The sequence below is a fragment of the Heliangelus exortis genome, chromosome 18 (genome assembly GCF_036169615.1).
Source record: "Heliangelus exortis chromosome 18, bHelExo1.hap1, whole genome shotgun sequence".
Lineage (NCBI taxonomy): Eukaryota > Metazoa > Chordata > Aves > Apodiformes > Trochilidae > Heliangelus > Heliangelus exortis.
The window spans coordinates 6221786-6247927 of NC_092439.1; the positions used below are offsets into that span (position 1 = coordinate 6221786).

The 26142-nt window shown below is 35.0% G+C and overlaps 1 protein-coding gene across 4 annotated transcripts in view; it reads left to right on the forward strand.

The window, feature by feature from the left end:
- The window catches only part of ELP4 (elongator acetyltransferase complex subunit 4), a 116099-nt gene that overhangs the window by 27402 nt on the left and 62555 nt on the right, over positions 1–26142 (forward strand). For all 4 annotated transcript variants that reach the window (XM_071761853.1, XM_071761854.1, XM_071761855.1 and 1 more), the window contains exons 6-9: positions 5104–5188; positions 7124–7309; positions 20444–20552; positions 23260–23366. In XM_071761853.1, the coding sequence (XP_071617954.1) occupies positions 5104–5188; positions 7124–7309; positions 20444–20552; positions 23260–23366 (487 nt within the window). The remainder of the gene's footprint in view (positions 1–5103; positions 5189–7123; positions 7310–20443; positions 20553–23259; positions 23367–26142) is intronic.

A 26142-nucleotide genomic window follows, 5' to 3' on the forward strand; every position in this document is an offset into this window, starting at 1 on the left:
TTGCTTGGCACGGGGTTATGAGATGAGGAACATGATCAAATAAAGATGGATATTGGAAGGCTTATCTGCTTTTCTTTTCGCTGCCCCCACAACATGGATTTTCTTCAAGAAGCCTCTCCTTAGGAAATGAAATTGAGGGGAGTAAAGGGGTACCCAGGCAGCCACCATTCTAAGCATCTTTTTCTTAGACCACAATGCAATGTGATCAGGGTGAAGTAGGAATAAAGAACACATTGGGAATAGTGACAGAAAATCTGTCAGATTTGGAAAAAATGTGGAAGAAGTAATTGCATTTAGATTAGATATTAGACTTCAAGAAGATGTAGGTCAGTGATCTGAAATAAACTATATGGAGTTCAGTGAGGACACTGGTGTAATTAATTGAAGAAATAAGTTTAGTAGGTCTTCAGAAGATCTGGGTCATATAAAATCTTGAACATAAATATATAGCAGTGTTGTGTGATTAATGCTTCCAAAAAGCATAATTTAAAAAGCATGGAATTTAATGTGGAAGACATGCAAAGTACTTTTCTGGTAGCCATAACAGGATTGTCCAGTATTTGATAGCATCCTTAAAGAAAATTCTGGGTCAGTTAGAGAAGGCTGTGAAGATGAGCATACATCTAAAACTGGCTTGTATGGCCTGTGATGGAAGAATGAAGTTCTTAGACAAGTCTAAGAGAGTCCTGAAGCACATTAAAAACATGCAGAGAGTAGTAAGTTACCTGCTGAAGGGAGGACAAGCAGTAATGGGCTATTGTAAAGTGTAGCATTAGAAATAAAGGCTGGAAACAAAGAGATGTTTGTCTAACAATTAGCACAAGAAGAAGTTGTCTTGCAGATAGGTTGGGGGTATTATAGAATCTCCATCATTGAAAATTTCTAAGGACAAGTTAGGTAAATATCTGTCAGAGATGGTTTAGATGTAGTTCATCTTGCCTTGGGGCAAGAAGACAGACTACCTGACCTCTTGAGGTCCTTCTCTTCCCTATCTTCTGTGATTCTTAAATACACATTAGTCACAGTGCATTAAATCCAATACTAAATATGAATGTTACAAATTATTTCACTGCTCTCAAATCATTTATGCTTTTACAGAAACCCAACTGGCTTGTAAATGTATTTTTACGTACACTGCTAAGAAATGCTGAAGGAAGCACTCATTTCTCAGGGAACAAAAACAGGCTCACAGTCCTGTCAGGATGATTTCAGTAAAGAAAGTTTATAAAAGGGGGAGGGAAAGGATATTATTTTGTTGGCATTACTGTTTCAAAAATCAATAAAGTGCTTCTGGCTTCAAAAGCTGACTTCAGAACATCATAGAGTATTAAAAAAATCTGTTCTCTTGATTAACTAGACAGTGACTAGAAGGAAAATAGTATGATAGTCACAGTTAACCACTCCAATAGAATTTAACAATTTGTATTAGACCTCATCTTTGACTGTCTGAAGGTGCCACTGAAAGCTTGAGTTAAGCTCTCTTACTCTGTGATACAGGGATCTAGGAGCATGGACATGGCTAGATAGCATCTCTGTAATCTATTAGTCTGACAGTATCTCAAAAAAAATATAGGTAGGGAGCAGCCAAAAATGTTCCAAAAATTTCTTGAAATTCAAAAGATCTCTAAAATTATGAAGAACTGAAAAGCTGACAAAATGTTTCAAAAATCAGGAGGCATTTTTAGGAAAGGGGTAGTTCATCACTGAAATTATTTACACTAACAGACTGTAATAGACATTATGGGATATTGACAAAAGATTTCATGACTTTCTAAAGGGCACACTTTGCAAGATATCAGTAAAAACATTTCTGAATAAAATTTTCTCTTAAATTGTGTAGGAATGCAGACCAGAGTCAGTGGTGTGGGTTTTGTATTTGTGGTTCGGTTTTCTTGATCTGAGAATGTTTTGCTTTTGTCACTAAGACAGAGGTTGAGGAACAAGTGGAAACTTCATTAGAAAAAAAAAAACAGTACTGTATCTTTTAATAATCAAGGTCCTTTGTATTAATGTTTTGTGGCATGAGAACTATGTATTTGTAAAAAGGACCAAATCATCTTTGTGCTTCTAATTCTCTAGGGTCACATTAAGAAACCTGTTTTATTTAAACTGTCCTTCAATGAGTGAACTGTCTCTCTAATTGTAGCTCATTTCTATTGCAGGATAATTACAGTTCATCCCTTGCAGGATGAAAGATGTGCATGCTTTATTTGGGCCAGAAGCTTCTGGCACTTTATGGGGGTTGTGTATATCTATATGTCCCTCTCTTCCTAGTCACACAAGCCCATGGCCCTTGGCAGACTTGAACATAAAGGAGATTCTTTGACTTGATTAGACAGAATGAAACTGGCCTTTTACTTTGCAATCAAAGATGAGATTTTGAGGTTGTATACATAATTTGTATACCTTAAAGTTTGGATCAGTCTTTCCTGTATTTTTGCACATGTGTGTTTGTATCTGTATTTTCCCCGAGGGAGATGAGGAGCAGTGCTGTGTTTGCTTTCCTTTCTGTAGTTCTAGTACCTGATGGATAAATGGGGTTCCCTTTCCAATAATCACTCAAGATGAGTAGAAGTTTATTGCCCTTTGATAGCCATTAATTGAAAACAGACTGGGGAGTCTGTTCTAAAGGAAGCAGTAAATGGAATCGGTTGTTTGGTGCCAAAAGAAAGCATAAATCTTCTTTTTCTCTGTTTGTTTGTTTGTTTTATTATTTTTTTATGTCAGGGAAGGGCAGTTATGTCCTGGCCCTAATGCTGTGACCAGGTTAATGGGGTTGTGCAGCTGACAGCAACTGTTTGGTTCTTGTTGCTAGGATATTTGGATGTCTCATTGCATTGCTAAAATTGCTAAAGCTGGTACTTAGCAGGAAGGCAGAAATATCCTCTGTGATACCTCTGTGCATTGCAGAAAAGGCTGACTTTCCACTCATCTCCCAGCCTCATTGTTCACTTGCAATTACTAAAAAAGAAAGTTTGATAATCAAGGGAAGTAAAATAATTAAGCTGTAATTTTTCAGTAATACTCATAGATTTTACCTTAAGAATGTATGTGCTTTTGGAAAAAAGTGTACATTTATCTGGAGTCTAGATTTACTGATAAATTTAGATAAAACAGGTTTAGCTGTCTTGCCTAATGGGGTCTCCTTTAGACATAATAAGGCTATTTGTCATACCCTTGATAACCTAACCTTTGTTAACTGCTTAGAAACTATCAACACAGAAGTCAGAGGCTCTGTTGTAACCAGGATACCTTCTTGTGAGCTCCTGCTTTATCCATTACTGAATTGCTAAACAAAAAATAAAAGAGTAAAGAAAAAATTGTTTAAACTCATTATCAGAATTAAATGGTGTTTCGTAACAAAGCCAAAAAAGACTAGAAATCAGAAAATAACAAAATATCTGATTTCCTTCCTTAAACATGATGACAAACGTTGCCAAAGGGGTAATCCAACTTGTTTTTATAAATAGTATTTTCACAATATTTTTCATGTCCTTATTTGCATAGCATGGCTCAAATTCAAATTAAACCATTAATATTTCATCAAGATGCGGAAGTGCACCCATTTTTACATTTTTTTAAAATCTGTATTTATTACATTATTTTCTTTAATTATTTCTTTGCTGCAGATCTTTTCCTGGTGAATTAATTGAAGATTTCTTTCATTTGTTTATCTTAATTTTGGGACCCTTTAGTCTGCTAATGCTTTTAGGTGTTCTATTCTTTTATCCACTAACTTTTAAAAGCAAGCTAGTAACAAATCAGGAATTGGCAAGTACTCTTCTGATTGAAGTATATTCTTGGGCATCCCTATAGGTAGCATGTAATGCACTCATAAGCAGAATAAATTGTAGATACACAAGCTTGAAAACTCTCATTTGTGGTGACAAAGACCAAAGTTGACTTTTTGTATTGCAATAATGTGTTCTTGGCTGTGGCTTCAAGATAGTTGCAAAATCTGACCTAATGTTTGTGAGCAGCAGTTTCTTTTTTTCTAAAAGAATAAAGGAATATCCAAAAGGATAGAAGAAGGCTTCTGGTTGTTGGGAAGTGCTGCAGATTCTCCCCAGCTCTGGCCAAACTGGGAAGAAATCACATCACTCTTAATATAACAAGGATTGTGTGTGTGTTGCTGTACTGTGAACACATGGAGAATGAAGACATTGAGGCTGGTGCTGATGCTAAAGCCCTCTTCCCCTGTAAACTGACACCAGCAAGACATTATAACATTTAACAGCCATTCTTTTTGCAATTAAACTCTAGAAAAGTTATTGACATCATGAGCAAAAGTTTCTTTTCTGTTTGAAATTTTTTTTTGAAAGACAGACTTTACATGTGAAGTGTCAGAGATTATATATTGCCAGTTATTTTGACCTGTGAATTTCACAGAGTAGTAAATTAGTAAGGAACATCAGTTTAACCAGTAGCCTTCTAGGGCACCCAATCTGAAAGCAAATAAACAGAGTTTAATTTGGAAACCTTCCCTTTTATTATTGAAAAGGGTCATCTCTGCTGTGAGGAACCCACATCAGGTGCAGACACCAAGCCAGCTAAGTCAAATCCACTTTGAGCCACTGTTTTGCTTTTATTTTTTAATTTTATGTTGTATTTTCTAAATGATACATAAAATAAAATCTTCCTCCCAATTCTGCTGTCATGCAAATAAAGCAGCAATAATGCCTGCGGTGTATGAATACAAAAGGGAACTGCAGCTAATTGGGCAGACTTGGAACAACAATTGGGTAGATCTTTGTCAGTTATAGAAGATTAGTACTATGCTGTAATGGTTTCAACTTTAAGTTGATACATTAAATCATTAATCTTCTAGATGTAAGTGAGCCTGACATAATTAAGTTATCTTAATCCTTAGAGATTTTAGCTTTCACTAAATGTCTGAGCCCTGAACTAGTTAGATGAAGCAATCACAACTGCTTATAATGTCAACTTGATTCAAAGAAGTCTGGGGTTTTTCTTCTATGACACTTTCTATATGACACTTTGGACTGAATACTACATCTGTTTATATTTATTTTTTAATACAGCTGTTAGACAACACAGGAAGGCATTAGTATGTGTTACAAAACTATTTCTTCTTACCAACAGGAATATGAACAGTGCTTACACAAGGCTACTTCAGTCCATTCAGAGGATCATTTACCAGGAAGGGTTTGATGGCTCTGATCCCCAGGTACTGAAGACCCCTGTGCTCTTCTGTAATCCTGTAACTAATGTGGTTTTCTGAATTTTCAAGTGTGTTACGAGAAGGTCTGGGTCAAAGTAACAAGTAGCAAACTGTTTCTAAGCATTGATGAAGTAAACAAGCAATGTAAATAGAGAGAGGTTCATGTTTTAATGTACCTTTGGGGTTTCTACCTGTTACAGATATGTATACCATGTGAGAAAGAACTGTGAGCCAACATTAGTCATATTCTGTGCAATTAGCTAATAAAGAGAGTGCCAAATATAATGTAATTAAGCAAAACACATTTTCCCCTACAGTATTTTTTTCAGACTATTACTTCAGCAATAATGTGTTCACGGCTCTTGAGATTGAACATTTAATAATAAACCTTCAGCATTTTCAGTGTTGTTTTAACTAGAGTGGAATGAATTTTTAAATGAATTAAATGGTGTGTATCTTTATGTAGAGAGCACTGAAACAAAGTAAAGAAATAAGAATGCTATTTAAACTTGTAAGTCAAAACAGCTTAAAGATCTTCTAAGAACTTCTAAAAATCTCTGTTCTCTTCACAAATTATCAGATGGGTAATCACAAACATGTTAAGCATAACACAGACTGAAAGCCCTTTTCTAATTTGAGCAGTGCCCTATCTGTTATTCTTCATCATATTCAGTAATATGATGAGTAATATGTGAGTCCTTTGGAGTTGATGGAAATCCAATAAATTATTTATACTGACACTTAATTGATAGGTAATTATCTATGAAAAGTACCTGGAAGTTTTTCTTTATCTAACCTCGTATTATATATATATATGTACACACACATAGATATTGAAAGGCTGAAAAAGTGTGAACCCATGAACTTTTTAATCACCTTGTTCAGGAAGTCTTTCAACAAGGGTGCTTATTGTCTCTCTCGTGCAACTGTTGATAGCAAATGTACCTAAAATCCTTCTCAAAGATCACCAGGAAAGGTCACACCAAATAAGCAGAACTGAAATTTGTCATCGTGAGAGGTGACATTTTACTTTGCATAAACAAATTACAACTCTGGCTTCATAATCTGCTCCTTCAGAAAAGAGGCTTTATCTTAACCTCTGCTTCTGTTGGATGCTTTTCTGCCTGTAGACTGCAGGGCAACAAACAGACTGCAGGTAGGTAACACACAAAGCTGTTTAGGATTTTACATGTCAAAACAGCTTAGATTCTAGTACCCAGTAGCTAACAAAGCAGATCCAGAAACACTCATGTCAAGGACTTTCAGAAAGGTTTAGTCCTCAAGTGACAATCTGCTGATATCTCCATCAGACTCTTTCTCCCTGGCTGTGGGTAACCCTTCTTTCATGGGTTGGAAGGAATTGCCAGGAGTGCAGATGTTATTTACAGAGGCTTCTAAAATAGTGAAAGGGCCATGTGTTAATGAGGTAGGCAAACAGCCTTGTTCACTTAGAAATAGCAGAAAATGTGAAACAGTCAAGTTCTGAAAGTAACACAGCTGTAAGTTGAAAATAGAGGGAAAAGTGTTGAATACTCTCAGGCCCTTCCAACTCACCAATTTAGACCTGGGAGAAAAGAGTCTTTTGCATGTTTTTTTAAGGCAGTTATGGAGGGGAGAAAGGACATGAAAATCATAGCATTGTTGGATTTTGCCTCAGAATATACTTACATTTATCTAGCTACAAAATGCTCAGGAGTAGTTTTTAGTATTTCCATGCTGTGTCTTACACTTGTACTTCCTTGACGTGGCTTGATATGCAGTCAGTGACAGCATGCCATTTAATTTATAATTTTTATAAGATCATGTAAGATTAAACTATGGCTTCTTAAGCTGTATGATTATTAAAGATATGAATTCTATAAATAGTATTTTAAAAATATATTACATGACATTTTCCTCTTAGTGTTTAAACAATAACACGTGGCGCTTTTTTTTCAATAGAAAAAGAAAAATATTTTACGGATTGGAATTCAGAATCTGGGTTCCGTGTTGTGGGGTGATGACATCTGTAGCAGTGATACTCCTGAAGATAAGCACAGCCTTACAAAATTTCTGTACATCCTCCGTGGCCTCCTCAGAAAATCTCTGTCAGCCTGCATCATCACCGTGCCTGCTCACCTCATCCAGGTAGGAGAGCTGTCTCTGCCCTATTGCATAGTTGACACACCAGTTAGCAAAAAAATTAAAAGTTTGAGGTAAGAAAATAAATGCATTTTTGGACATTATGAAAAAAGGGCAAAGTTAAAACATAACTTCAGTGGATTGTTTCTGTGCTTTTTCTTAACAAACTATCAAAATTTTAGAAACTGGAAAAAAGCAAAGAAAAGTACTCTTCCCCTTCCTTCAAATTCTGTTTAGCGTTTTAGTACAAGACATTTCAGTCCACTATCTTCATCTGTCATGCTCATTATGACAATGTGTGATCTTGTTTTTAAAGCCAGGAATGGAAAAGTGCAGATTTCCTCTGCAGTTCTAATATCTGCTTGTACTGATACCAGGAGCAAACTACTTATGGTATCAAAGTAATTTTCCCAGCTGCAGAATCAGAGGCTGTTAACAGCACTTTTCCTGAGAGCATATATGGAGATTTAAATGTATCTTCTGGAAATAATAAACTTTTTTAGTAAGAAAGAAAAATTTAGACATTTTTTTTCTGCACATGGGAATGTAACTTATAAAACCAAAATTATTACTCATAACAGAGAACCTTTCATTTTAGATATTAATTTGATTTGACAAATCAAAGAGTAAAAAAGTAGTGGATAAACCCTCATATTAGGCAAATTGTAGTCATAGTAGATGAGCTTATCATTAGAGTAAATCCTATCTTAGGTAAGTACATGGCTTTCACTTATGTCTTTCATTTTGTAAGGGTGTTTGAATACCTTGAAATGTTTACCTGATGCATTTACTGCTTCAAAAATAAGGAAAGAAACTTGGTTTTCTAGTTCTACCATTGCAATCAAATGTATAAATATTCCCCTCATAGTGCAAACCTTGGCCTGCTTACTTACTATTTTTAAATATTAGAAGGCGTTTTGCCTTCTGAAAGATTGACATTTAAATTTAATGTAATTAATAGAATTTATGAATGTAAAACTAACATTCTTCTTTTTACATGTTGGAATTACCTGTCCATAATTGGGACGTACAGTCAGTTTCTTTGTACTCTTTTTTTTTTATTAATCATCTTTAAGAAACAATTTGAAGGACAAAGTTTTTTGTTTGTTTCAGACTTAGCTAGGAAGTTGATTTTGGGTTTGTGTTCATAAATCCCACATAAATCAATTCCCATGGAGTTAGGCTTTAAATTATATCTGATTTATTTAATAACCGATTTTTTCATTTTAGAAGAATTGTTTTACAGTAAATGCTTGAATATTCTGAAAGGAACACTCTTTCCAAATCTTTCCTTTGTAGCCTTAAACAAATTAGAGCACTAAATATTTTTTGAAATTGTTGAACTTCGTGTATCCTTCTTTAAGCACTAAACTGTGGAGAAAGCTGTCATTAGGAGGAGCAAAGCTGCTGAGGGTTCCTTATACCCCACATTACTCAGTTCCCAGAGCCCTGCTGTGTAGTTGTTCCACTCTCCAAGAAGCCTGTTAAAGAGCCCCTGAGAGCATGTGTACAGCCTTCATGTTAATAGTTAATTGGTGAGGATGGCAAGATGAGAGGACAGCCGAACATGTGGTCTCTCAGGCTCAAGCCATAGACAGACCTTTAGTTATAATAACAGCAGCTGCTCACATTCTCACAACCCAGCTACTCACCATTCTGTTGCTGAGGATTCTTGCTGGATTAAAAAAATAAAGAAAATTTCTTTCCAAGAGAAAAAGAGAGGGATTTTTTTTTTTTCCACGTGTGTTTCTGTCTGTATATTTAACCTGAGCAGAGGAAGTTCCAGCATATGCTTTCTCTGTTGAATCCTAAAGTCACCACACTGAAGGCATAGAAAATGCACCCTGGTTTGTGAAGATGTAGTAAATTCCACATGTATTCCCTGAACTACTGGTTCTGTATTTTCTGTGTTATCTTTTGCCTCCTGACTGTGTTAATTATATGGTCTGCAAGTAAATTCTTCATGAGTAATTTCCATGGAGGTAAATACAAGTTCAAAATCACATTTTAATCAGGTTTTTGTCTGCATAACATATACAGAAAAAACATTCCATTTTTGCCTACTTTGTCTACAAAAAATAGATTTTTAGTAGTGATTCACAACCATATCTTGTCTTTGTCAGCCCCCAGTATTAGTTACTTTGGTGAAGAAGAAATAAATCTCATGATTACTTGTATTGATTTTTGACAGAGACAATGTCCTTCCAACCCATACTAGGATTTTTTTATGTGTAAAATATATACAATGCATATATATACATATGTGTGTGTGTGTGTAATGCATATGTATATATAATTTGAGTTTGGTATTTTTCTATATTTTGCCAAATACTTGGCATGTTGTACCGTGACAGGGAGTTCCATGAATTAAATCCACCTGGTGTCTGTCTTTTTCAGAAAGTTTAATTTTGCCTTTATTTTTCATAAATTCTTTGTTCTTGGCTGATGAGACAATTAGATGAGGGTCCCAATTTTATCTTTTCTGTATTCTGATTTTTTTTCCACTGCTGATTCCTTAATCTGTTTTTAAACAGTCACTTTTGTTCTAATCATATTTTACTTTGTTACAGTGATGTCATATAATAATGCTATTATTGTTCCTTCACTTTTCTTACATTTTAAAGTCTGCTTTGCTTGATGACTACTGAACATTAAGCAGTGATTTTAGTCTTGATGCTTTTCAATCCATAGCACACATCTCCCAATGTGGCTTTCATTATTCCAGCTATTAATTGTCTTGGACTTAATAACTTTCAATTCCATTTATATAAATATGATGCTCACTCACCCAGTTTGATGGGGCACTGAATGTCTCCAGGGTCTTTTGTAAGGCTATACTTTAGAAAAAGATACAAATGTACAAAAAATCTGACTGTGTACAGATTTTTTTTCCAGAATAGTTAAAAGAAATTGTAGTCCAAACAAAAGCACAGATTACTTGTGATTTATTGATGAACTTTCTACTATAAACAGTGCATGAAATAGAAAGAATTTTCTTTTCTCAACCACAGAAGTAGGAGTATATTATTCTGGAAGGATTTCAGGAAAATGACATTAAAAACTTACCCAATGATGAATTTTATTCTGATGATGTGTGACAAGTTTTACTTGATTGATATTTTCTACTGATTGAACATACTCTTATCTTACACTGTCTGTCAGGTAATAAATATTGAGATACTTACAAGTATGATTAAAGTGGCTGATGGAAGGTTATTTTTCAAGTCTTTCTACTGCTTCTTGGAAATACATTGTGTCTATGAAATCAGATGGTGGGTTTGAAAAGGGAAAATTACTTCCATTTTTGTAATCTAGCATTGATCAAGGGGGGCAGAGTGCAAAGGGATTTCATTTGTTGTTACACTTTCAAAATTTAAGGAATATTATAAAAACAAGTAAGGGCTTCCTTTCAGTATGTTGATAATCTGTTAACTTTAGTAGCTACTTTTAAAAAAAAACTTTCTTTTCTAAAGAGTGTGACTTTTTCTAAAGAGTGTGACTTAAAGGACTTGAATGTCTTTTATATATATATATATGTATGTATATATATACTTGCAGAAACTGTAAATTAGAACGTAAAAAAAATTCCTATTGTATTTTCTTTTTTTTCTTTAATTGCTAGAAATCTTTAATATATCCAAACTCAGATTTTCCCCAAGTACTAAATAATGTTCTTTTCCTGTTTTTCTTAATTTTGTATCACTTACGTAGTATTATTTTGAGGAGAGTATTATTTTCACTGGGAGAAAGCATAACCCTTCTGTTAAAGCCATCCTTTATTTTGAATTTGAAGCTGTGTTACTGGTAAGGACTAACAACCATATTAGTCAGCATGCACCAAGGGAAAGTATTTGACTAATAAAAAGTCAGTATGAATAAGTCTTGTTACAGAACCTGCCCTCAGAGTCTGAAGTTCTGTTTAGCAAGGTATTTTCATTATTTTATCCAGTATGTTAAAAAATTAATTTCCTACAATATTAATGTTTTGATGCTTTGAATTCACCAAAGTGCATGAGTTACTGTAGGTTTCGGTGTAGAAAAATTCAGCAACAAACCTTTTCACATCCATCCAGTGTTCACACTGAGTAATTTAGCAGCTAAACTCAGAGTCAAGCAATGGAGTGTTTTAGAAGCTATTGCTAATATTGGATTATAAAATGTGAACTTCTGTAGCTTGTGAATTTCTCACAGTTTGAAATCTTTATTCCTATGAAAAGGGCTCAGAGTGACTGCCTGCCTTAGAAATCTTAACTTCTGAGTTCACAAGTGTAAAATGCTGAATAACCTTTAAATGTATTTGATGAGGTAGCCACTGAACACAAATTTATATTGAGATCAAATGTCAGGTAGTTTCTATGTCATAATTAAGCAAGCTTTCAAAATTCTGTGCAAAATGGAAGCTTAGAGGATGAAATGGCCTTCATATTTTTCTGTTGTGGGTTTTTTTTACTTGCCTTTTAATGTTGCATGGGCTTTTTTATTATATGTGAGAAATACAGTTTAACAACCATACGGAAAAGTTTTGTGTGTTATGAGCTTATGACAGGTATTTTTGGGTAATCCACATAGTTTTCAAATAATATTATCTGGTCTAGACATTCTTAAAAGCATATTTAAAATTATGATCAAGTAGGAAGCTCAGAGAAGTATGCATTTCAAAATGTAAATTGTAAGTAAGCTTGGCAGTATGTAATCTTGTTTTCAGTTTCTGTTATTGTGGATAGTATTTGTTAATCAAGTTGCATGACAAATAGAAATATTTTGTTCTTTCATAAAATAAGTTTATGGTTGCCAGCATAGTTCTGCCATCTCTGATGTGGTAACCACTACTCATTGCAAAGACAAATACAATTTTTTTTTACCCACATGTTAATTGTCTTTTAACTAACTTAACTATATTATGATGGATAGTCACACTGAATGCTAAAATTGCATGCCTAAAGCAGCCCTCTCATTTTAATAAATTTTACCTTTTGGAAGTAAACTATATGTACATCTTTATCACCATCTTGTCAACACTCTGTCTTTTAATAAAGAAAAAAAAATTAAAATCACTTTTCCAAAATGAAAATGTTAAACTTTAAAAGTTTGTATGTATATGCAACATTGCATTTTTTTTTTCATTTTATTTCCATTTTATTTTGCATTTTATATGCATAAACTGAAAATCTGACTATGACATCTTTAAAAAATTAGGCAAGATTTAGAACTAAATCCTTCCACTGCAATATTAGACCTAAACAGTTAAATATCCCATCACAGTATGGAGATAGTCATCTGTTCAAGCATATGGAATCTTTTGGCTAGTGGACTAAGTAGTTAATATAATGCCCAGTGTCCAGACATGGACACAACTGTTATAGAAGCAGAAGGGAAGAGGCTCATGTATTGAGCCCATTTGGACACTGATAAGTAAGGATTAGAAGAGTGACTTTAAATAATGCAGGACAGAGTTGTTATCTGCTTTAAGAAATTCTATGAAAAAATGGAAGATAATGCTCTTTCTCTGAAGCAATGGTTTTTCCACATAAGTAGAAATATAGTTCTTGAAAAATCTGTGCATGTAGCCTTAAAATGGCTTTTATCTGTTGTCTGTTCAGGACAAAGAATAAGAATTTTGTGTAATACTATTCTATATTTAAATTATTGCATATGTCTTTCCTATCTTAAAAGTTCTTTTTTTTTTTTAATGAATATTGAATTTCTATACAGTACATGCTGAGAAACATTTTTATATCAACTTCTGGTGCTGTTTAAAAACCTTGAAATTTCAGAATCTAATTCTAGGTCTTCTTGTTTAGACCTTCTCTATTAATTACAATGTAATCATAATAAAAAGGAATACTGCATCTTTAATGATGTTTTTGTGCCTCTGTAGTTAAGCTTTAATGCTAGGGGGGGGGGAAAAAAAAAAGATTAAATTAGCCTTGTAACCTCTTTCTCTTCCAGACTGATGATGGAAAATAAAAGCTCTTAGCCACAGAATGTAACACTTAGAATTAATATTTAATTAGACCAGCAAATTGTACACCGTGGCTGAAAGCTTCCAAAGAGTTGTTAGTGCCACAATTGACCTACAAGTTTAATAATAACTCACTTCTAGGAGCAAGTGCCAGTTCAGCATAGTGGAGCCACTGTAAGAAAGTCCTGGGAGATTAAAATCAGCAAACCAAATGGCAGGCGAGGATTCCTGGGATGGAGCCTTCTGGAAAGCTGGGAGCTGGAGTAGCTTTTCAGCCAGCATTCAGATGAGAACAGTGGGCAAAAAAAGCTGATCCCTCCTGTTCTGGGAGCTTCTGGTTGTAGGCCAAAATCCTAGAACAGATTTTTTCTAAATGTTCTTAGTGCAGCTATTAATTTATATCACAAATCGAGTAATGAATGACTTATCTTCATCTTTTAATTAAGTTTTAATACAAACATTATTGCTGAATCCTCTGGTCATGAATTTTTCTCACAGAAGAATGGCACTTTTTTGGTATGATGTGTAGTTCAGTATGTTTGTGTTGGAAAATGTTTCATTTTATAGTATCTTTCTGCTACGTAAACGTATTCTTGTTATAGCATGATATGATGAGCAATTTATCATAATATTATGAAATATGTAAATTAAATATGAAATGTGTATGCCTTGGAAAGTAGAAAATTTTGAAGGTTAACTGGCTTCATCTTGCCTTTCATTTTCTGAACAATTTAAATATAAAGCCAGTAACTCTATCATTAGCTATCATCTGAGCCTTAATTCTGTGGCAAATTATTCTAGTGAAATAGGGCACCATAAGTTCAAAAATGTGCAAACACACAGCAACAGACTGAGGAAGGAACATTCTGCATTATTTATTGGCTAGATTCTAAATAATTAAAGAAATGCCTACTCATTAGTTAAAAATTAAAGCAGGTGAGAACCTTGCCAGCAGAGGGAGCAGTCATGTCTTTCCTTAGGTTCCCATCGTTTCCAGCCTACCCATCATTTCCACCCTACCTCTCCTTATTGCCCAGCCAGTTTCCCATCTGGACCCAGCTTTGCCAGCCTGCTTCTGATGACAGCCTATAATTTTCTACTGAATAAGGGATTAGTTTTTTAAATGATTTTCTATTTCCGAACCTTGCCACTTGATTGCCAACATCAGTTAGATGTTCATTTTGGTGTTTGTGTACTATTAATTGAAAGAATAGTGGAAGATCTTTTTGGTCACTTGTGAATAAAATGTGATTCACTGTTTAAAGGCTAAAGTTGCAGCACTAGCTTGTCTTTCTGAATTGCTAAGCAAACTGCAATGACATTTTTTCAGGCAAAATGGCAACAAAAGGAGCTCCTAAGCCTTTTTCTTACAATTAATAATTCCCAGTGGAGTAATAGGATTTTAGTTAAGCCAGTTGATCTCAAATACATGAGATCAAGCAGTTATGACTCTTCTATAACATGACTCTCCTTCTTTTACTCTACTTTTGCATCTGTATTTTATACTCTGCTATGACCAACCTGTAGCACTGAATATTTTGTGCTTAATTTTGTAAAAAACAAACCTGTTCAAATGGTCATTCCATTTTTTTAATAGTTAAAGACAAAGAATAACATACAGTTTTACATATATATGGTTTTATAACAGTGAGACAGTCTCATTAATAAGAATCATATAGGTTTCAGGGGAGATGCTTATCTCAGCCCAAATCTTGTACTAATTTCTTCCCAGACTCACTGGAAAAGGACTTGATCAGGCTTATTTTCATCTACCCAGAGTAACAGAACTCATGAAGAGCCCTGTACCCCAGAACCATTCACAGTCACACTCAGCCTGTGCTCCCAGCTACTGAATGCTAAGGAAAGAGTCAGAAGAGAAAAGCACTGAACAGGGATTCAGCTCAGAAAGTGTCACCCTTTAATACCCTGTACATCTGTCACCTCTTTCAGCCAGATAGTAACAGGATTTTCAGCACCAGGGTTTTTGGGCTTTGCCTCCCACATTATCTTCAATAATACCACCAAATATTTTCCTGGTGCCCCAAAGCCATGGATGCAACCTCCCAAAGAAAGCCTCAGAGGATGTAGCCAGGGCTTCCATGAAAGGCTGCGATTGGTCCCCAGCTCACTGCTGACTGACTCTGGACACCTCACATCCCATCTTTGTGCTTGTTCCATGACTTGTAAATGTGGAATGCAGCATTTCCCTGTCTTTTGTAAAGCACTTGGAGATCAACAGATGGAAAGTTTGATTTAAACCACAGAGTCTTTGTTCTCACTTTCATTTTTTCAAGCCTCGGCAGCCACTGTTATTGACTTGCTTGTTGTGATCGTACTGAGGCATCACTCAGTTCACTCTTGGCCTTTAGGTCTTCCCTCCAATGGCAAAACTTTTTATTTTATTGGGTGCAGAGGTTTGCTGGCATTAGGTTCTTTTATAGCTCAAGTAATAGACATGTCCAAGTCATCCATCTTCAGTGAAGAGCCAAAGGTCTTTTTTTTTAGTGTGTGATATTTAGTTTTTCTTTCCTGGCTGATTATTTTTCCTGAAAATTTACCCAGATTTTTTTTTTAATTGGATGCTGTGCCATCCACCCTCATCTGGTATATTTGATAGTAACATGTATTTATGTTCCTATAACTATGGTTCCCATAGCAGTGACAGTGTTTTAGGTGTAAGGTAGTGAAACCATGTTTTAAGTTGTTAAGAAGCTAAAATACTAGTACTACCTGGTTTCCCAGTTGGGAACTCTTGAGTTTATGTAGACTATTAGGATTCCTAAGTGTAGATTTCTCATCACTGAAGGCATTGTAGTTTGTAGAAAACTCTTGAAGTATATTTCTAGGATATGTGTCTTCCAGCAAAAACATTACACTTGTATTGTTTTCTTGTGATATTGACACAGATTTCTGCATTTGTTGCTGTGCTGTAGCTTGTCTCATATTTCAGTGGTCTGAATAAACATTCAGTTTAGAACCAAAATTCAATTAGTAAATTAGGTGTGTGCAAGCACTGAGTCAGAATAAGTGTAGAATATTGTACTTTGCAGTCTTTGTTAATTACTGATATAACACTTTGGGGCAGAATGGTTATTTATAAAATTCACCGCTCTATGTAATTAATACAAGGGCCTAATACCTAATTTTTGTTACTAAAATAAAACATACAGGAAATTCTTTTCTGAGCAGTAGCTGTTAACAAATGGTGATAAATATTTCAGCTATGTTTCTTAATATTAATAATTTATCTTTTAAATTTAAAATCCTTTGGAGATTAAGCAGTAATGACAAGGGGTAATGTTTCTATATTGTGAAGTCATTACCACATCATTGTGTGATAATTTCTAAGAAAATACTAAGAACTATTTCATCTGTTAAATATCCAGCCAGTGTTTCAATACTGCATTCTAGTACTATGCTTGCTTCAGCTTTATGACAGAATGTAACAGAAACAAAAAAAAGGCACAAGCAATATTTGAACTTCTGAAAATTCACACAGCAGAAGTTGCTTTAAGTTGGTAAGGTTCACATTACTTTACATGAATTTGCTTGCTTGCAGTTTTTGTTGAGATTTTCTTTCAAATGAACTGTCAGGATTGCTTTGAAAAGAGGCATGGTCTTACAACACCTTATTTTCAATTCAGTATATAGATCAGTATTAAAATCACGTGAATGTATTGATCAGAATACAAATGCAAATATATGAAGCCCAGGTTATTCAAGAGCTATGTAATCTTTATGTAACTTCACAAGTGCCAGTTGGATCTCAGTGTACATTTTTAACATGAGTCTCTTATTTTCCTTTTAAATTTACTACTGTCTATATGTACTGTGTATAAAAGTTGAAGCCATTCTGAGAAAATTTCCATTCCTTGACTTTACTTAATGCAGCACAATAACTGAGAACTTAAGTATTTTTATTACATACACTTGGTGAAATTTTTAATTTCTTAAGAAACTGACAAAATAAAAATGGGAGAGCATAACTCTGGGTAGTAGAAAAATTTTGACAGAAAGTCAGAGAGTTAGAATTCAGAGCAGAGTAGAAAAGACTTGATTTTTTTCCTAATACAGAATCCAGATGAACTAAGATTGATTTGTTTAATAGTAATAATGATAAAATTGGGGTGTGTTAAGAACTCATTTCAGTAGAAACACACAGTGTTAATCTTAGCATGTAAGTTTGTGCATACGGGCTGCACATGGATTTTCTGTTTGTGGAATGCTGTGCTTTATAATTAGACACAGAAGATGATACATTTTGGACAGCTTTATTTGTAACTTAGTATTTTTAAACATGCACAAATAATTAGTCAAAGCTCTGCAGATTCTGCAAATACAATAGTAAAACAAAGTAATTTTTTTCTATAATTTTCCTTCCCAAAAGCTGGTTAAACATATATATAGTTCCCATTTAAATATCCAACTAGCTGCATGGATTTTCTTGAGATGCTGTTTTGAAAGTACACTTTGGTTGAGCCCCAAAATCACGAATTTTCATTTAAAAGAAAATGTGTGTCTAAAACAGAGAGCACAAAGTAGATACAGAATGGATGCCCAGCCCAGCCTGCACAACAGGGTCATTGCCATGTTGTTAGAATAATTATATTTTGGCTGAACTAACTAATTTAGGAAAAACTGCAGTACATCTAGCAAGACTGAAGACTTTCCAGGACTGGGCTGGGTTCTTTTTCTTATGTTTTAGTGAAATATAAAACAATACCTCTTCTGGCTGCCAACAGACTCTTTCCCTGAATCTCCCTATTCCTGGCTTCCCTCCTAACCATGTCCTGGCACACCTCCAGAGCTGCCAAGTTTATGCCAGAAGCAGGAGGTAGATTTGTATGGGGCTGGAGGAAGATCTGGAGCTCTGTTAAATTTTCAAGCCCAGATGGGGCAACATGATTTGTGTTTATGTCAGTGTGCCATACATCACAACTATCTGTGTGCTGACGTCAGCTTTGATTGAACATTAATGTGCTGAACACTGCAAACTAGAAAATACATGGTAGATACAGATCTATGGCAACAATGCCACATAAGCAAATGTCTCTTTGATGTGGCGATTCACTGTGCAAAATATTTCCCAGGATACACTGCATTAAGCCAGGAGAATATTTTGACACACTTTAAAAACAAAAACCAAAACTGACATGGGGAAACAGACTGCAATTTAAGAAAACAAACCTGTTCAGAGGAAGAGCTGAAACAAACATATTGATGCATCATTAGGCAAACATTAAATTGCTGGCCCTCGTTTTAATCTTCCCAGAATTAAGACCAAATAGGAAGGATACTATTCTTAGCTTTTCTAGGACTGTTAATGATGTTGCCTTGTGGGTGATTGAGCACCTATCCACAGTTTTTATAACCCAGTGTTATGAAGACCATCAAGTAAAAACATTAATGGACAGCAAATGTTTTTTCAGATGATAGAAATTTTTTTTCTATACCAAAAGTTTGGCTTCCAGAGATCATCAGTGTTTATTTATTTATGTAGCAATTCTGTATTGCTTAAACAAGAAACATCCACCGGTCTGCTGAAGAACTGGTACAATACAATAATATGTGGTCTGTGGATTTATAGAGATCACTAGGCACCTAAGGCTTAAATTCATACCATTTCTGTGCTATTACCCCTGTAGAATAACGAGATGAAAACTTTCCACTGAAATATAGTATACTGTCTCCCTTTTCCTAGAAAAGAAAATAATTTGCAAGTCAGCTTTAATATTTCAGGAGTGGATATAAGAACAAAATTTAGGGATTGATGTATAGTCAGTGTTCTTTTAATTCAGATCACTTACATTATTCCTCAGAAAGGAAATTCTGTGTTGTAACCCTATTTTATCATTATCTATATCTACACTTTGTAGGTAAAATTGAAGTTCCCTGATTCCATGGAGATAGATCAGTTTGGCCTGTGCACAAGTAGCAGCTTTGAGAAGAGACACCAGTCCCCAGGACTGAATGCCATCTGGCCCATAAGGTGGGGAAGGGAGGGGGTGTAAAGGTACCATGGGATTGGTGGATTTAAGCCTTGTAACCTGAGCAGATTGGGCTGTGCTGGGCAGGCCACAAGTTACTTGAAGTAGTGGTCAAAAAACAGAATTCATATTTTACGTTCACCTTTCCCATCCGCTCCATAGGCATCTGTGGCTGGGAAGTACAGTGCTACTGAAATGCATCTTCATAAAAGCAACTGGTGTTTTGATCACTGTTTTAACAAACCTGTGTGTTAGTAAAGTGCATAGAATTTCTAACAAAATATCTTGGAATGGGTATTTTGAAGTGATTGATCTTGATACTCCTGAAGGTATGATGGGTTTAGCACTACAGTCACCAAGAGTAAAAGTAACCAGCTGTCCAGGCAGCTTTCAGAGAGTAACTTATTTTAAAGAAATACTTTGCTTTTTAGCAGAGTCATCTCTTTTGTGCTCATTAAATACTGACATCATCAAAGTGTTTAAGAACATTTTATCCTGAGCTACCTCAGAAGATCTCTGTTGTGACCTTTGACTGTTGCTTTCTGCTATGGAAAATTAAGTAAAGAAAACTATGTGCTTATTTAAGACACATGACACAACATTGCTGCAGTAGACATAAGGCATCACTTACAAATCACAAACATACTGGGAAATGTTAATGCAGATTGAAGCTTTAGACTCATGTATAGACAGGAACATTTACAGAGGAAAATACTGGAGAAAATGCTTCGGTTTTCTGTACTGTTTAAATAATGACTAAAATGAAAAATCATGTGGGTTGTCCTTGCACAAAATATTAAAGGTGATACGCTTAAATGTAATGAAAAACTAGGTTTTCAGAGGACAAACACAAGGTAACTCACAGTAGAAGTCAATGAGAGGTGCTTCACTTCCAGATAGATTGTAAATATCTCTGATGTGAGCAAATACTTATGGTTATGAAGATTTAGCAATATGTATTTAGTGTTGAGTTAGCCCTTTTATGGTTTCTGCTCATCAAATATATGTTTTCTTCAGACAGAATTCTTAAGTCTTATTTTTTGATAAAAAAAGCCCTCCAATGTAATTTCTAAGTATTGATGACCTATTTTTTCCCCACAGTTTGTCATTGAGAAGACCAAAGCTCACTCTGTGAACATTAATTACCTTTTTCATCACATAGGATGTGTATTTTGTTTCCATGTCTTACAGAATAAAGCAATTATGGAACGTGTAACAAACTTGTCAGATATGGTGGTTGGTCTTGAATCATTTATTGGCTCTGAGAGAGAAACCAATCCATTATACAAGGATTACCATGGTAAGTTCCATCTTTAGCAATGCAAAAAGTCTGCCCTGAGTCTTTCTAGGGCACTTAGCAGCTTACCTTCCAGTTGGGTATCTGTGATAAAGTAGCATTTGATTTCATTTTAGAATATACCTCTTAAATGTTTCTCCTCTCTATCCAGCCTTGAGTTAGGAAAATTTTCAGCAAAGTGCATTAAGGCTGCAAAGGAAACATGGCAACTCCTTGCATGTTGTCAAGCTGTATTACTGAGGCATGGCTCAATCAGATGTACATCTCAACAGGCAGGCTTTGGGGAATTCACATGCAGAGGAGGCTTGGCAATCATCTGACCAGCGAGCTGAACTTGTCATGAAATCAATACTTTTGATCTGCCAAGTTTTAAATAGAGAACACAGCAAAACACATATTTTATTAAGGTGAATAAGCTGCTAAATTATGTGCTGTATAAACTTTGTCTAAAAATAACGTTCTGTTTTTCAGCTTTAAGTTACAGCACTTGCACATTTAAATGAGTGAACGTGGATACGTGTGGCATGTAAAATATGAAACTAATTTGGTAAAATGTCATGTAGACTTTCAAGTGATTTATCTTCAAAATGTGTAATGGTTGTTAATTTTGCATTTTGTTTCCCAGAGATTTTGTTAGCCATTGCAGCAGAACTGTTTAAATTTTAAAAGATGAGAAGTTATGTGTAGCCAAAGCAGTGAATAACAGTTTTAGCTGATCTGGAGCAGTGCTCCAAGTGTGCATAAATTGCAGCTGTTATTATTATGATACTACTGGAGTTCCATGGAAACCTTTAGTTGGAAGTAAAATGCTTATCCAAAGCCTCCTGTAAATATGTGAGGATGTGGCAGTGTTTTCCATAGCAGAATATATAGAAAAAGAAGTAGATAGTGTTGAGACACCACTGTGTGTATGCAGGCTGTAATTAATAAATCAGAGAAAAATCTCTTTGACTGTGGAACTAGTGCACATTTCTTTATCTGAAAAAAAAGGTGAATGAAAAAGATACTGTGAACAAAAGGTAGAATAATTTGCCTAATTATTTTTCCAACTGTGTAATCATTATGTGGCATTTGTTTATGCTAACATAATTCTGTCAATTTGATACTCCTTTTCTCAGTACTGAGAAGATCTTTTAAGACAATGTGTAGTTTAACAGTTATTTCCTGGTTTCCTGTAAAAATGTATGCTAAATCATATTTAGTGTTGCTAAATAAAAATTATATGCCAATATACATAGCTTTTGAGGCTTAGGCAACCATAATCTAATAAGGTATAAACTGTTGTTTTTCACAATTTTAACCTTACGTATTCTTTTTGTTTAAGAATATATTTTAAGATTATCTATTTGCTGCAGATGGGAAAAGATTTTTACATTACTCAGGAGAGGTTTGTTGCATTATTTAATGAATCTTGCGTTAATAATTTTACTGAGCTGCCTACAAATTTCAATGATTGAAAAGACAATAAAATAACAAAAGAATTAAATAGATGATCCTTAATTAAAAGTTTTTCAATACTGTATAAAAGCAACCCTGTGTTTTACATGCTGTTCCTATATATGATAATTGTATTTTGAGCTCAAAAGTCAAACAAATAATTCTTTTATGTCCTTGGGCTACAGGCAGGGCTAAAAGGTTTCAAGCTGTAAAAATCCTTTTCTAATAATATTGAGAATTTTTTTAAATAGTGCCCATAACAATTATTTTTAATGTATTTCAGTTTTAGGAAACTTTCTTCCCTTACTCTTCCTTTTTAAAAAATAAATAAAACCTTGGAAAAATAACTGCTTTTAAATTATTAGGGTTTTTAAATAGGGTTTTAGTGTGAAGTTTTTTCTCACAGCTGCCGTTTTCAAGCAAGATTTGGTTTCTAAATGTTCAGTATTTCCATTTATACACTGTTGGCTTTATGAACAGCAAATATAGGCCAGTAATTGAGAAGCCCTGTAGAATTTTCCTGGGTTTCAGATGTAGAAAACCACCCTTAGGTTGTTCAGAAACTATATCAGGCTGCGCAAAAACCATCCAGCGTCCTTGTCAGAAAAAATCAGCTTGAGTTGCAGCTGACAGAATGCAGAGCTTGCAGTGCACCTAGTGCTGTTAAAAACATCTGAACAGCAATAGAAGGCTCCTGCATGAAGAAAACATATTTTTCCTAGGATGACGTAGGGGTTAAAAATTGTTGAAAAGCGTGAGCTAAAGAGATCTTTTCCGGAAACTTTTTCGAAGTCAATTTCAGGGCTGAAGATGAAGTACTTCTCATTAGAGCTTCAGTGGTTATCAGTAACCCATAAGCCTTGTTTTGCTGGCTGCTTACTGGTGCATTTAATAAAATAAAGATCACTCAGTGGTGCCGTGGGCAGCATGCAAGGTGATAGCCATATTTGCTTACTGTAAATACAAGAGAAAATCACACACAAACCGGCTGTAGTTTTGACAAGTATTAAGATCCCTCTTTACATCTGTATTTCTGTACCAAAGTGCAATTAGTTTTCCTCGCACAAGGATTTCTGTTTATCTTATTCTGCTTGATTACTTGAGTATAATCGCACCGTTTGCTTCATTGCTTCTGGTAGTAAGCTCCAGTTTAAAAAGGGGAGGATGAGTGTGTGTAAATATACTGAATTCTGCTGTAAGACTCTAATTTATGCATCTGGATGACAGCGTTTTCTTAATTTTTTTTCCCTCTTTCACTCTTTCTTTCCACAAGGTTTGGTTCATGTACATCAGATGCCTCGGCTTAATAGCTTGAACTGTGATGTGTCAGACACGAAGGACCTGGCTTTTAGATTAAAAAGGAAGCTGTTCACCATTGAGGTAAGAGAACCAATTTTGTTTCACTATTTAGAATGCAAAAGGTGGAGCTAATCCCATCTCTTATGTTTCGTTTTGTGAAATACATGAACTATGCATCAGATGTAAATTCATTTCATTCTGGTTTTGCTGTTCAGAACAGTTTTATAAAATACTGTGATATGCTTTCTAATTAAAAATGTCTCGTTTGCTGCAGTAAATCAGTCCGTTATAAATAGTTTATTTTGGTTTAAAATGTACATAGAAAGTAGGCCACAACCTTCAATAGCAAAGCGTGACATGTATCTAAGGATGTCAGGAGCATATTTAATTAAATGTTAATGACTTGCTCTTACTTGTGTTAGTGGGTGGGAAAGTAGCTACATGTTATTACCCCAGTAGAGGGATTTTAATGTATAATGCTGCCTAAAATTGTGTGTGGTATGAGGGATAAGTGTCCTTATCAGTATTCAGAAACCATTTTCTTTGCATTACTGAAATCACCTTTCGCTCTTTTATGTCATTTTAAACACAGTATCATTTACACTAATGTCCTTAAGTAAATTTCCTACTAAATTTAAACTTTTTTCTGTGACCTTTATGCAGACAGCCCTGATAGAAGGCAGTAATACAAAAGATGCATTTCATTTTAATCTTGCTAAAGAGCAAATGAACATAGCACTATTAAGCAATTAGAGCTGATGTATTTATTAACCAAGTAATGCATAGAGAGGGAAGATGACTTTTGGGGTGATGTGATAGCCATCGGTACAGTCTGGGCAAATTTTATTTAACAAAGACATAAAACAGCCAAGCATCCCTGACAAACCATTTTGTTTAATCTCTTTTCAAATGAAAAGCTCTTAAGCAGGCCACTTGTCTTAACTGCTTGAAACCGTAAAAAGAGAGAATTGCCACCAATAAATTAGCATATTTTTTACTCCATCACCAAATGATGGTCAATGTGGCTTGGCACTGCTTTGGTGTTTGGGACTTCACCCTTAAGTGACCACTTTGGCCCTTATTTGACCCTCTGCCCTTTTTAGCTGGCCACTTGATAAGGTAACTTAAGGGTTCTCTCTCTTCACTGCCTCCTCCCCTTCACAATTGCAAGTAGCCCTAACCTATAAATCATTGAAAAGGCCCTATCAAGTGACAAATTAAGGTGCCCTCCTCCTAATTAATGGTCATCAATGTCTTTAATTATCTAATCCTATTGAGAGTAGTTAATAGTTAATCAGGCAGCCAGTTCTTCACGCAGGTCATCTCTGCATGAGTGCTAGAAGTTTCTCAACTAGAGGTATCCTCTTCAGAAGCCACTTAAAGGCAAATACATGAAGGAGGGCTTTTTTCCCAAAGACATTCCTTTAGAAAGTTTCTCACTTTCCAGAGAATGCTGTTAGTGAAACCAGGCATTGTGAGGTATTAAACCATTTTAACAACTGCTTTTGTGCAGTATGTAAGAAACAAAAACCTTAATAGTCTGTGCTTTGTTTTGCAATACAAATGTTCTTGCTGTTTTCAGAGGTGCAGAGAAGCATGCACCCTCATTTCACAGCATAGTAAATTCTTATATACTGTGGGTCTGAATTAGAATATTGGTGGTTTTTTTTCCTCACATCGAACCCTGACTCAGAAAATATGATTTTTTTTCTGTTATCAGCATTTGGAATTCTAACTTGTAATGTAATTTGGCAGGGAGAGGAAAAAAAAAAAAAAAAAGTAGCAGGAGGGTCTGTAAAAAGAACTGAATTAGCCATGGGGCAGAAGAGTTGGAAGCAGGGGTGTAGTGGAAGTCTGGAAACAACCTGTTGCCTCAGACACACGTGTATGACCCACTTGTTTATTTCTCCTTCATTGCTCAGCTGCAGCCCCTTTTGAATACCTTCAGGTTTTGTAAGGGAAACTCTTCCTCTATGCTGAACTGACCCAAACTATCCTGTTTTGAACAGGTTAGATCCCTGTCCTGTTCACATTTCAGTAATCTATAGTACATATGTTTTCCTTCTTCATCCTATTAGAGGAAGCAGACTACAGCTAGAGTGACTAGAGCAATGAGGTCAATAACCAAATGGGAGCAAGGGAAAATTGAATTAAGAGGGGATGTGAATACAGTCTTCTAAAAAGGGTTTCTGCAGTTAGAATGTCATGAGTCAGCAGTCAGGTTTGGTTCTGGTGGTTAAAGCAGCACAACAATGTGCATTGCAAGCAACAGAATGCTGCATGCAAAGTACAGCTAAGGTTACAACTTCTTTAGTATGTAGCCTAAATGAGAAATTAAAATATATTTTAAGTACATTACAGGGTTCTGAGAGCTTCTGGTTAGTTACATACACAGTTTAGGGTAAAAATATTGACGGCTACTTGAAGTGATACTTTAAAATCAAATTACATAAGAAAACTTAGAGATTCACAAGCCATTACTTTTGGCAACATTTCTCCAAATAAGGTTTTTCAACGCTAGACCTTTATTTTATTTTTTTTTTCCGTTTAAAATAAGGGCATGGGACATGGATTTTCTCATCTCTGGATTGCTCACCAGTTAAATAACTCTTTATGGTTTGACCCTCATCAGTAAAAACCCTTAAATGGCAGTTCCATTTTATTAGATTGCAGTTTTGTGGGAGGGACTCTGCCTCTTTATAGTGTGCAGAACCATTTAACTGTTTCAGTTTTTCTTGTATCTTCTCTGTCAAAAGACTGACTGAAATGTATTTTAAAGGGTTGGGGGTTTTTTAAACCCATGATGAAAATGCTTTTTAATGAATATTTCTGAGTGTTCATTTTCCATTTGTAAATT